At 44.5% G+C, this 13,693-nt stretch overlaps 1 protein-coding gene across 1 annotated transcript; it reads left to right on the forward strand.

Annotated features, from left to right (window-relative positions):
• The first annotated feature begins 11,642 nt into the window (after nt 1–11,642).
• On the forward strand, nt 11,643–12,325 carry LOC125550186 (protein TsetseEP-like). Its single transcript, XM_048713122.1, has one exon. The coding sequence runs from the start codon at nt 11,723–11,725 to the stop codon at nt 12,146–12,148; it is 426 nt and encodes a 141-aa protein (XP_048569079.1). The 5' UTR covers nt 11,643–11,722; the 3' UTR covers nt 12,149–12,325.
• The last annotated feature ends 1,368 nt before the right edge of the window (nt 12,326–13,693 follow it).

Raw genomic sequence — 13,693 nt, forward strand, 5'->3', positions numbered from 1 at the left:
AAAGAGAACTATTTGTGTACATATTTGGTACACTTGTTGTTGCGATGTCTTTAGTTATACCGCTCTTTATCAGACTGACTTGTGTATGGTAAGCATAGCTTATCGAATATTGTATATTCAGAGTAAGGTGTGCCTGATTTGTTCGAAATTTGTTTTTGGTCATTTTTTCTTGAAAATATAAATGGATTACATGATACAAATTGATATCATTGGATCTGTATGAGTCTTTGACTTTTCACTAAGTTAATCCCAAAGACACACCGGAGATCCCCGCCACACGTCATTCCTCTTCCCCATTTTCCCTTTCCCCAGGCCCTACGGCCCTGCCTTGCTCTACTCATTCATGGAGACAAACCTGCTCTAGCCCGTCCTAGTGCCACTCCCGGCTGGACGACTGGTCTTTCTTCAAGCCACTGCAAGCATACAAGAAGAGGGATATATATTATGGGTATTGATTTGAAATCCCTCTTTCTCTGTCTTCGAATTGGATAGTCTTATAGTGGTTTGTGTTTAATATTTCTAGGATAATCAATTAACCATGGCCAAAAATAAAAGAAAGCCTGCAACAATGCATTCCTTTTTCTGAGATGATAGCAAGAGTTGATGGTCCAGAACAGATTAATTTGGTTGATGACCTTCCCTTAGTGGATGAACAAGAACAAGTAGAAGAATTTTAATTTCAACAAGACAACCTCATGTTCAAAAAGGTAACGATGATTCTGCTGTTTTGGTAATAGAAAGGAAATCAGGTCTGCGGTGCAAAATTTGGTATTATCCTCCTAATGATCAAGAAAAAGCTCGAATGTCATATATGAAGCAGGTGCCATATCATTTTCGCATGGATGAGTATCCTCCCAATGAGTTTCTCTGTCTTCTATTGTCTATATTTTTCTTTTGTGTGATGTACAATTCAAATATTGTACATCTTTTTGCTGTTGATGGTGAATGCTGGTATGATCAATGATTTTTTTCTATTACATCTGTTACGTTATTGTTTTCGGATTTTTTGGTACATAAGTGTTGTCCTCTTTAGTGCCCATCTATAATAAAATTTTCATGGCTCCGCCACTGCCGACGGGCTTATTGGGTGAGCTCCCAGAGAATGCATCCCCAACAGTTGTTCTCAACCATGGAAGACCTCCCAAAGGAGAACAGACAGCCCCCGGGTGCTGCTCACAAGCATTAGAGTGAACCTCCAAAATGGCATAACGCCAGATGTCGGACGCTCTAGAGGCAAACCCAAACCTAGACCTAGCTCTAGACCTACTATATACATAGATGAGCCGACCTTCTAACCCATCCATACTTCGACTAGTAAGGCCACTGGAGGAGAGAAGAAGAGAATGCTGGAATTTAGTCTATTTTGGGCAGCTCAATAACTATTTCAGAAATTTCTAATAAATCCTAAAGGCCCACTTAGCCCATTTGTGCAAAGTAAGGGATGCTACTAAAGTTTAGTCCCACATTGCTAGTTTAGTAGGAGTTGGACCTCCTTATAAGGGAGGTTCTTTCCCCACTTGTACGAGCATGAGAACAAGAGGGATATCCATGCGCGCTCCTCCTCCGCCGCCCGCCTCGCCACGCTTCCGAAACCGCACCTCTTTGAGTCCTGTACGGGAGAAGAGTGATAAGGTTTTTGGGGAGCGCTCGGCGCGACTACTGGCTGCTTCATCACGGACTATCCGGTCGCCGACGACTTCTTCCCCGACGTCCACGACCTCCTCGACGACATGGCAGGCGAGGACACCGACCCCAAGTCCAGCGCTTCTGCTGCTGCTGTCCCGTACGTGTTCTTGTCTTTCCTGTTAAAGGTTCTGCCGTCGTTCCTTGTTCTAGTCCTTGTCCTACACATGTTAGGTTCTACTTCATATATGCTACTTGCTATACTGTCTGCTTTAGATATGATAGGCTACGGTTCATATATGCAGAAGCTATTTACCTTCTCTCTGTCAAAACGCATGACTTGTTTTATCTCTTCTATATTAGTCATGCTTTATCTAGTATTTCTGTTAATAAAATCATTTGGTAAATTGCTCATATTACCAACAATCCAAAAACCTTATTATAGGCAATTTGCCCCAAGTGGTTTTGCTGCTTCCATGAGACCTCCTATGTTTGAGGGTATCCACTATAAGAGGTGGCGCGTGAGAGCAGTCTTGTGGTTTCAAACCATGAGTTGCTATGACGCCACTCTCGGCAAACCTGAAGGAGAGCTTGATGCTCAACAGGCACAAGCTTTTCAGAAAATGGGATACTCTGTTTAAGGCTGCTCTCTTGAGTGTTCTTGGTGAGAACATAGTTGATGCTTATGCGTCAATTGATAATGGAAAAGATATGTGGGATGCACTCGAGACCAAGTTTGGGGTCTCGGATGCTGGCACTGAGCTGTACATCATGGAGAAATTCTATGATTACAGGATGACTGAAGAGCGCTCCATGGTTGAGCAAGCTCATGAGATATAGTCATTTGCTAGAGAACTTGAGCACTTCAGTTGTATGCTACCGGACAAGTTTGTTGCCGGAGGTATCATCACTAAGCTTCCTCCTTCATGGAGAAACTTTGCTACCTTGCTGGAGCATAAGAGGCAGGAGTTTTCCGTCCCGAATCTCATTGGCACTCTTGATGTGGAAGAAAAGGCAAGAGCAAAGGACACACGTGCTCGAGGTATTGAGGGAGGATCTGGTGCCAATGTGATACAGAAGCAGAACTTTCAGCCCCACAAGTTCAAGAACAAGGGCAAGTTTGATGGAAAAGCAAAGTTTGATGGAAAGAATAAGGCTGTGCAACACACAAACTTCAAGAAGAAGAATGGCAAGAAGAAAGGTGCTTATCATGTGTGTGGGGATCCTGATCATTGGGCTCCTAGTTGCCCTAATCGCTATGACAAGCGTCATCCTGGGAAATACGGCAAGACCGCTAATGTTGTCATTGGAGACACTGACATGAAGGATGCTGGGTATGGTATATTTCCCACTATTCTTTCAGTATGTCATTCTCCTGACTGGTTGATTGACACGGGTGCTAATGTGCATGTATGCGGTGATATTTCCATGTTTTCGTCTTATCAGACCGCAGGGACTTCAACCGTGCTGATGGGCAACGGTTCAAGTGCTTCTGTTCGTGGTGTTGGCATGGTCGATCTGAAGTTTACTTCGGGGAAGATCGTGTGGCTGAAGAACGTGCATTATGTCCCTTCCGTCAATAAAAATCTTGTTAGCGGATCTCTTCTGTGTAGAGATGGCTACAAGCTTGTCTTTGAGTCGAATAAATTTGTAATATCCAAGTATGGAATCTTTGTTGGTAAAGGCTATGAGTCAGGAGGCTTGTTTCGTTTATCCTTATCAGACGTTTGCAATAAAGTTGTTAATCATATTTGCAACAATAGTGAATCCAATGTGTGGCATTCACATCTTTGTCATGTTAATTTTGGTTGCATGTCACGACTAGCGAAGTTGAACTTAATCCCTAGTTTCACCACCGTCAAGGGATCTAAGTGTCAAGTGTGTGTGCAAGCTAAGCAACCTCGTAAGTCTCACACGACTGCGGAAATAAAAAATCTTGCACCACTAGAGCTCATACATTCAGATCTATGTGAAATGAATGGTGTGTTGACAAAAGGTGGAAAGAAATATTTCATGATGTTAATTGATGACTCCACTAGATACTGCCGTGTGTATCTTCTGAAATCTAAGGATGAGGCTTTGAACTTTTTCAAGATCTATAAAGCTGAAGTGGAAAACCAACTTGATCGAAAAATCAAGAGGCTTAGGTCCGACCGTGGTGGAGAGTATTTTTCCAATGATTTTGATGCTTTTTGTGCAGAACATGGTATAATCCATGAGAGGGCTCCTCCCTACTCACCTCAGTCAAATGGGGTGGCCGAAAGAAAGAACCGTACTCTAACTGATTTGGTTAACGCCATGTTAGATACATCGGGTCTCTCCAAGGCATGGTGGGGGGAGGCGATATTGACAGCATGTCATGTCCTGAACCGAGTCCCCACAAGGAACAAAGAGATAACTCCATTCGAGGAATGGGAGAAGAAAAGGTTAAAACTCTCTTATCTGCGAACATGGGGTTGTTTGGCGAAAGTCAATGCTCCAATTTCAAAGAAGCGGAAGCTTGGATCAAAGACTGTGGATTGTGTTTTCCTGAGATATGCTTTTCATAGCATTGGCTATAGATTCTTGGTTGTAAAATCTAAGGTACCTGACATGCATGTCGGTACGATCATGGAGTCGAATGATGCGACTTTCTTTGAAGATATCTTTCCCATGAAGGATATGGCTACCTCATCTAATTAGGAGATGCCTAATTCATCGAATTAGGAACCAGTTACAATTACCGAACCTACAATTTCGATGGAACACTTTGAAAGTCCTGTGGAGGAGAACAATGAAGTTCCTATTAGGAGCAAGAGATAGAGGACTGCAAAGTCCTTTGGTGATGATTTTCTTGTGTACCTCATAGATGACACTCCCAGTTCTATTTCAGAGGCCTATGCATCTGAAGATGCTGACTACTGGAAGGAAGCGGTTCGTAGCGAGATGGATTCCATCTTGGCAAATGAAACTTGGGAGATAACTGGTCGTCCTTATGGGTGCAAACCTATAGGATGTAAATGGGTATTCAAGAAGAAGCTTAGGCCTGATGGTACTATTGAAAAGTACAAGGCTCGGCTCGTGGCTAAGGGTTATACCCAAAAGGAAGGTGAAGACTTCTTTGATACTTACTCACATGTGGCTCGACTGACCACTATTCGAGTTCTACTTTCACTAGCTGCCTCGCATGGTCTTCTCGTTCATCAAATGGATGTTAAGACTGCTTTCCTAAATGGAGAGTTGGACGAGGAAATTTATATGGAACAACCAGATGGATTTGTACTAGATGGTCAGGAAAGGAAAGTGTGCAAGTTGCTGAAGTCTTTGTACGGACTTAAGCAAGCACCCAAAACAGTGGCATGAGAAGTTTAAAAGAACTTTAACAGCTGCAGGCTTTGTTGTGGACGAAGCTGACAAATGTGTGTACTATCGCCATGGTGGGGGCGAGAGAGTTATCCTGTGCTTGTATGTTGATGACATACTGATTTTCGGAACCAGTCTGAATGTTATTAAGGAGGTCAAGGATTTCCTATCTCGTTGTTTTGAGATGAAGGATTTAGGAGTGGCTGATGTCATTCTGAACATCAAGTTGTTGAGAGACGATGATGGTAGGATTACATTGCTTCAATCTCACTATGTGGAAAAGATCTTGAGTCGCTTTGGCTATAGTGACTGCAAGCCCTCTCCAACACCATATGATGCTAGTGTGTTGCTTCGAAAGTATCGAATAATTGCTAGAGACCAATTGAAGTATTCTCAGATTATTGGCTCGCTTATGTACTTAGCCAGTGCTACAATACCTGACATCTCTTTTGCTATTAGCAAACTGAGTCGGTTTGTTTCAAAACCAGGAGATGTGCATTGGAAAGCTCTAGAAAGAGTTTTGCGTTATTTGAAAGGCACTGCAAATTATGGAATTCACTACACCGGGCATCCAAAGGTGCTTGAAGGGTATAGTGACTCAAACTGGATCTCAGATGCTGATGAGATAAAGGCCACGAGTGGTTATGTATTCACTCATGGAGGTGGCGTTGTTTCTTGGAAGTCTTGCAAGCAGACCATTTTAACGAGGTCAACAATGGAAGCAGAACTCACATCACTAGATACAGCAACGGTTGAAGCAGATTGGCTTCGCCGACTCTTGAATGACTTGCCAGTTGTTGAGAAACCTGTACCGGGTGTCCTTATGTACTGCGACAATCAAACTGTGATCACGAAAGTGAGCAGTTCAAAGGATAACATGAAGTCATCAAGACACGTTCAGAGAAGGTTAAAGTCTGTCAGGAAAATGAAAATCTCCGGAGTTATTGCGTTGGATTATATCCAAACGTCTAAAAATCTGGCAGATCCTTTTACCAAGGGTCTATCACGTAATGTGATAGATAATGCATCGAGGGAGATGGGTATGAGACCCACAATATGAGTTGTTCACAGTGGTAACCTATTCTTTGTGTGATCGGAGATCCCGTGAATTAGATGTGAAAGACAAGCTGTTGGTCAACTGAGAGGAGAGTATCCTTACTATTCACAATACCACTCCATGAAGATGCAATACTCTCCTAATCTGCATGGCAGGTTGATGTATATCTTAATGTGTTCTAAGTGGCTTATTTAAGCAGAGATGTTATCCTGCAGAACATCTTTTGAAGAACACACCTATATGAGTCTGATTGTCAAACGTCGCAATCTATGAGAGTAGGGTTCTCTCTAGTAAACTCATGAAAGGTCACGGAGTATGACGCATAAACTCCACCCGCGGGGAAGATCCACGGTAGCCACGTATCGGTCAAGGCTTTATATGAAGCTAGATTCGCAGAAAACTTGCAGTTCCAGACCCAGTCCACTGTTCAAGTTGCTTACTAGTGTAGCATAGAGTTCTAGGTGGAAGTTCAACTTAACAGTCTCCACTGCAGTACCGGTATATAAAATAGTGTTTTGGAATCAAAGGCAAATTTCTGTGTGCCTCTGGGATCTGGTGGGGGATTGCTGCAATTTAGTCTATTTTGGGGAGCCCAATAACTATTTCAGAAATTCATAATAAATCCTAGAGGCCCACTTGGCCCATTTGTGCAAGGCAAGGGATACTACTAAAGTTTAGTCCCACATTGCTAGTTTATTGGGAGTTGGACCTCCTTATAAGGGAGGTTCTTTCCCCACTTGTACGAGCATGAGAATAAGAGGGATGTCCACGCGCGCTCCTCCTCTGCCGCCCGCCTCGCCACGCCACGCCTCGTCGCGACGCGACGCGGGTTGCGGGAATGAGCCGAGCCGATATCTAAATTTTTGCCACGCACTACGGGTATACGAAAGGTCACTCGGAAGCTGGAAAGTTTTTGTTGTAGTGGATATTGAATACGAACGCTGCACCCTTCGGCTGCTGTCTGTTCGTTTCATCTCCCGCGTTCCCTTCAGCTCCCGGCACAGCCTCTCGCCTCCTTCTCTTGCGCTTATAAAAGGGAGGTCGCTCCTCTCAGAGAGACGCACCAGAATCTCTTCCTCCTCTCGCCACGAGTTCCTGAGCACTGCGCTGCTGCTACGATCTTCCCCATCCCGGCTTGCGGCGTGCACAACAGGACGGGACAGTAGGCCTCCGAAACCGCACCTCTTTGAGTCCTGTACGGGAGAAGGGTGATAAGATTTTTGGGGAGCGCTCAGCGTGACTACTGGCTGCTTCATCACGGACGATCTGGTCGCCGACGACTACTTCCCCGACGACGACTTCTTCCCCGACGTCCACGACCTCCTCGACGACATGTCAGGCGAGGACACCGACCCCAAGTCCAGCGCTTCTGCTGCTGCTGTCCCGTACGTGTTCTTGTCTTTCCTGTTAAAGGTTCTGCCGCCGTTCCTTGTTCTAGTCCTTGTCCTACACATGTTAGGTTCTACTTCATATATGCTACTTGCTATACTGTCTGCTTTAGATACGATAGGCTACGGTTCATATATGCAGAAGCTATTTACCTTCTCTCTGTCAGAACGCATGACTTGTTTTATCTCTTCTATATTAGTCATACTTTATCTAGTATTTCTGTTAATAAAATCATTTGGTAAATTGCTCATATTACCAACAGAGAAGTGGGGGAACCTCTAGTGACTCTTGAAGAGAAGGAAGGAGAGAGAAATGAAGGGGAGAAATGATGCACCAGTAGCATAGCTTGCGTGCATGTGTAGGCAATAAAACTATAAGATGTGCATATCTATTGTACTCTTTGTCAAAAAAAAAAACTGGTGTACTCTTTGTATATGGCACCAACAATTGTATAGTTGGATCAATGTTGTAAGAGGAAATTCGTTGTTTCTATAAACGGCGGTTTTGAACATCGATTCTTGATATAAAGGTCTGACGAGCAATTGCATATCTGAAAATTATATGTGTAAATTTTGGTTTATCGATATATAATTTGTCAGCTGCACATTTGTTGAATGAGAAATAATAGTTTCCTAAGTTGTCGAGGAATAGCAGTCTTTCTTTAATTGTAGACGCTGTTTGAAACACAGGAAAAATGTAAGAATTTTGCAGGATAGGATTCATATAATTTTCTTCTTCTTTTGTAACGTTTGGAACAAAGGATTGGTCACCCTCGATTTATCTTGGCTTCCTACAGACTAAAGAAATTATAGAAGAACATCAAATATAATGTGCCACCTCATGTTTTTATTTATTTTTGCAGTGTTCTAGATTATTTTTGTCTAGAATTCCTATTTTTTTTAATACATGACTTCCAAGCGATAGTTTTCAAGTTTTCATATCTTCACATGATCTTTCCTCCTATGGTGGATCTCTTCGACTGTGAGCTCTCAGTTTCCACCATCTTGGAGATGTTGTCTATGGGGAAAAGGGAAGGTTGACCTGGTGTAGAGTGTACCACATCTCAATGACATCTGTGCAATAGAGAGTTGTTGTAAGAACATGTTGTGCATCTCCACATATCTTGACCAATCTCTCTTGGCACCAATGCAAAGTTGCCAGGCATTGCCCCCTCGACAATGGGATGCTGACCTTGGAAGTCTCTTCGCAAATCTCATCGGCTGACTCTCAAGTCACAACGAAATAGGAGAAACATGACATTTTGAGCCGATGTGCTAAGTGAGCCATAGGGTAAAAAAATTCTCATTATCATGAGATTTAGATCTTTGATCTTGACAATTGCACAAGTAGGTCCTTAAGCTTGCATAAAAACATAGGATCAATCCGTGTTACACTTAAGTAGATAAAACAAAACTGAACCAACCCTAGTAGATCAGTATTTTCCCCTGATACTATACTAAGGAATCCCACTTAGGGTCCGAATCCGGCTCCAATGAAACATTTGCTTTGTAATCATCTTGGCGAATTTGCCCCCAAGTAGAAGCTAGGCACGATGAAAAGAAAATGCAAGTAATGAGGTAAACTTGACAATAATGCCGCAATCGAAGGCAAAAATACGGTACAACATAATTCTTAGCCTACCTAAATATATCGTGGTGTTAAACACTAACCATGTTTGTTCTGGAGTATGGGCTCCATGGAGCCATTTTATGAAAAAAAAAATCAAAAATCATGTTTCAAGTTTCAGAAAATACAAAAATAAAATCCACATGTACCTTTGAATGTGTATAGACTTTCGTAATGATATTTTTTACATCTGAGCTGCAAAAAAGAACAAACAAGTAGTTTGTTAGCACATATACTGTTCATTATTAGAATCCACAATTTGTTTTGTAACATTTTTTTGAAACTTTAAACATTAATTTTTTATCTTTTTGTTAAAAAAAGGATCCATGGAGTCTGAGCTTCAAAACGGAGCTATGCTACACGCACGGACGGATTTGTTTTAGAAAAGGAGGAAGACCCTCGGCCTCTGCATCTGGACGATGCATACAGCCATTTTATTAATTATTGACATAAGACCTTACAAAGTCATACAACAGTAAGACTAAAGCCACCGTCTAAGCACCATCTGTCGCTACTCCTATCCAGTTGATGAAGGAGCGCTGAAAGTCTAGGCCTAATACCAAATAGACCTTGCAGCCAAACCTAACATCTAAGACTTGAGGTCCCAACCAGGACGCCTGCTGGGTATGGGCACCCACCAGTCCGGCGTACTCCTCAACCAGGACGCCTGCCGGGTATGAGGACGCCGCAGCCACCTGCCAACAATCCATCTTCAGAGTTGTACTGCTACATCTACCTTGCCCGGTCTAGCTACCGCCGACGCCAGACAGCGTCACCCTCCTGCGCGAGTCCATCTCCGCTCATCGGGAGCCAAGTCTCCACTGCGCCACGCCGCCGAGATCCGCTGTCATCAATGGACAAGATGAAACACCGTTCCTCCTCTTGTCCCCTCCAACCAACACTTGCTCCAAAACGATGCCCCCAGGAGGGAGAACAACACCAAAGACAGCATCATCATCCGATCCGGTAGACCCAGATCTCGGGTTTCCCCCAGAACTTTCGGATCAGGTTGACGTGACCTGCAACGACGATGCCTCCAGAAGGGAACGACATCCGAGACGCCGCCATCGTCCGCCAGGACCGCAGTCAGGCGCGATTTTCACCGGAAGCCACGTCTTCCCGACCTCGCGGCTGGCTGGAACCGAGCAGAACCTCGCCACGAAGACGTATGTCGCCGTCGGTACTCCGGCAGAGATCCGACATCTCCTCACCGGCCCCTCCACGCGCCGCCGGTCGACGGAAGACCTCCCCGCGACGGATCCAATCGGAGCGTTGGATCCGCAGTCACCATCCTGACCAGAACAGCCTACCCCGCCGGATGGGGCGCTGCCACCGCCGCCGTCCATTCAGGGTCGCCGCTCCACCGGCTATGGTGCGCCAGCCACAGCTGCACGGCCTGAGGTCACCACCCTAGCCGCTGCCTTTGGATCGCACGAGAGGAGCCGCCCCTGCCGCCTCGGATGAGATCCACCTCGTCCACCCGCCGCCACTGCAGCCCACGCCGACGACATCGACGGCTGGAGGAGGCGCTAGAGGGTGCGGGCCGCGCTAGGGTTTCGGGTCCCCTGGCGTCGCCCAGGGGGAGGCGACGCGAGGGGGAGGGGAAGTGAAGGGAATAATGATTTAATGATGTGTGCCTAAAAATGAAGGAGAATTTCACTTCCCCGACCTCTGCACCAACTAGGGATGCATACAGCCGTTTTAGTATGAGTGCCAAGTTAAACATGGTCCTCAGAATTTTTTAAATGAGTATGAAGATACTTTTTGATGAGTGGTTCCACCACACACCAAACTTGATCCTCAATAAATGGAGGAAAACCCCTGTACATCACCTGTCAATTCTATAAATTGAACTCGGGTTGTTAGGCTGCACAACCGCACGCACGGACGGATTAATACGGGATTTACAGAATGGCTTAGTTGGGATAGTTTAATTGGATAGAAACCAGGGTTAGGGGCCCACACCCCCTGAAAATCAGGAGGGTGAGGATTAGTTCTGGAAGAAGCCCCGTAAAGCTCTGTGAGTTTAGAATTTTCGTCCAAAACGCCACTCTTCTACCCCCTTCGTCTGGGTTTAGAAGGTGCGGTTCAAAATTTCTTCTGGACAAAATAATATAAGGCTTGTCTCATATTCCCATATCTTGACAGAATGGTGAGCCACCGCATGTAGCCTTTGCTGCAATCAAAATAGTAAATGGCCATCACATCTTAGCATCAACCGGGCTTTCTTTTCCATTGTGAATTGAACGGAAGTATTGCACTAACGTGTACACAGTCGCTCGTGGTTTCTAGATGATGGCTGATCACACAGATGTGTGAGCAGTGGACAGCGCAACTAACATAATTTTCTGCTTTCGGGGGACAACTAACAGAGTTAAAATATTGTTACCCTTCTGCTATCATCGCATGGAGACACACACGCAAAGTCCAGCTGTGCTTATTAACACCCTGTAGGTACACACATTGGTTCCTTCATTTGTAATTAACCAATATAACTTCATTGCCATGTTACACAATACTTGTCACTCCAGCTAGCTAGCTGCAATGTTAATTGATGCAGCCTCCAGATCTGCTTTGTTTCGCCCACCCTATAAAACCACACAATATGTATCTCCAGTTCTCCACACAACACACACAAAGCACATCAGGTGCAACACTAGCTACAAGCACAAGAAATAGGCAGCAATGGCGAGGCATGGCCTCCTCGCCGTGCTCCTCGTCGGGGTAGTGGCAGCATCCACTTTCCACCAAGCATCCGCTGCTGGCCGAGGCCTTGCTGCCGTCAAGAAGTTTGCGGAGCCAAAGCCAAAGCCAGAACCCAAACCAGAGCCAATGCCAAAACCTATGCCACACTCAGAGCCGGAGCCTTGCAAACCTGAACCGATGCCCAAACCCAAACCAAAGCCTGGACCCAAGCCAGAACTTGGACCAAAGCCCGAGCCGATGCCAAAACTGAAGCCAAAGCCCAAGCCCAAGCCCTGCTCCAAACCAAAGCCAAAGCCTAAGCCCGAGCCCATGCCGAAACCTGAACCAAAGTCGGAGGCCAAGCCTAAACCTGAACCGAAACCGAAGCCGCCTTCAAAGTGCAAACCACCGACCACTCACAGTTGATGGGATACTGATATATGCCAGTTGCTGGATGAGACCCCGTATGAAGCCACAGTGTGTTATTTTTAGAATAAGTGGTGTTGTATTCCCTGTATTCATTTATAGTTCCATGCACGTGTGATGAGTATTAGTACTCTGTAATTATTATTTGCATGTTAGTATATGTTAATCTACTTTGTATGTGACTCGGCTCATTCTTTTGAGTATCTACGCATGATTGCATCCATTTATATGAATGAGCTATTTTGTCCCGTCTATGTTGTTTTCTCTATAGGGTGCAGTCTCATTTTTTTTCTTTTGAGAACCTATATATAGGGTGCAGTCTCATGAACATGTATGCCTTTTTTTCAGAATTTTTTGGAACCTCAAAATATGATTTTTGACTTTTCAAAATAACCACCTCCATGGAGGTCGCCCACCATTTTGCGGGCTCACTTCCCCTATTGCATACTGTCTTATTCTTTTTTTTTCTTATCCTTTGTAATCACACGTGGCCATTAATTTCTGGAGATGGGGTTTGGTTTCCTAGTGATGCTAGCTGGCACCGGAGCCCATGATCGCGTGCGTGGAACGGTAATTCAAGAACGAGAGGGCACATATGACAGTGTCCTTCAAGGCGTTATAGGCGTTCATGTTCCGGGAGATCAGCCTACCAAGATCGAGAGCCGGCCACACTAGCACCTTGTCTCCTTCCGTAACCCTCGCCTGTCACAGTCATAGTCGCTCACAAACGAGGAGGCTTGATGAGGATGATGCTATTGTGTTACCTTGTCTTGCAGGAGTAACGTGGGTTGCCACCTCGATGCTTCTGCTACTCTGTCGTGTTCCTGCAGTCCTGCTCTTCTACTTGGTTTGTATAGTTCGACCAGTAGCCTTCATAGTCTGTTTGGCAAACTAACGGAAGGGGAATGAGAGTTTAACTCTAATTCCCTTTCCCCATCTCAATTACCAGCCCTCCCCTAGGTAATAGATATGTGGAACTTCTACACGTGAATTCCCCTTCCATCTCCCTATTGAATTCTCATTCCACCCAAACAAACAAAGGAATAAAACTCTCTATGCCTCAAACTCCCATTCCCTCTCTTCAATTCCACTGAACCAAACACGTTGTCAAAGGGAGTCTAAACCCACTCGATTTAAAACGAATGTTTACCAGCTTAATTGTTCCTTCCAAAAAGCAGGATTATATGATCTATGTAGTTTGTTCTTTCTAGCGGTTCGGTTGGAGATTTGGTAATGAGAAAAATACCCGTTCGTTACCTTATTGAGATGCATACTATTTATGTCTATCCCGCAAACAAAAACAGCACATATTTGACATGGTTATTTAATTCTGTAAACTTGACATGATTATAAAGTAGCAATGCTCATACATCCACACTGAAATTCAATATAACCTTAACGACACAATGGATGGTATCACACACAACACAAGCAATCCTAGTGCAATAATATTACACGTGTAGATAAAACAACAAACTCTCAAACCAAGTGCCACCTGGCAACTTAAGTAGCATGCAGCTGGTTGCCGTTATTATTATTCTTGTC

Source organism: Triticum urartu, chromosome 4 (genome assembly GCF_003073215.2).
Source record: "Triticum urartu cultivar G1812 chromosome 4, Tu2.1, whole genome shotgun sequence".
Classification (NCBI taxonomy): domain Eukaryota; kingdom Viridiplantae; phylum Streptophyta; class Magnoliopsida; order Poales; family Poaceae; genus Triticum; species Triticum urartu.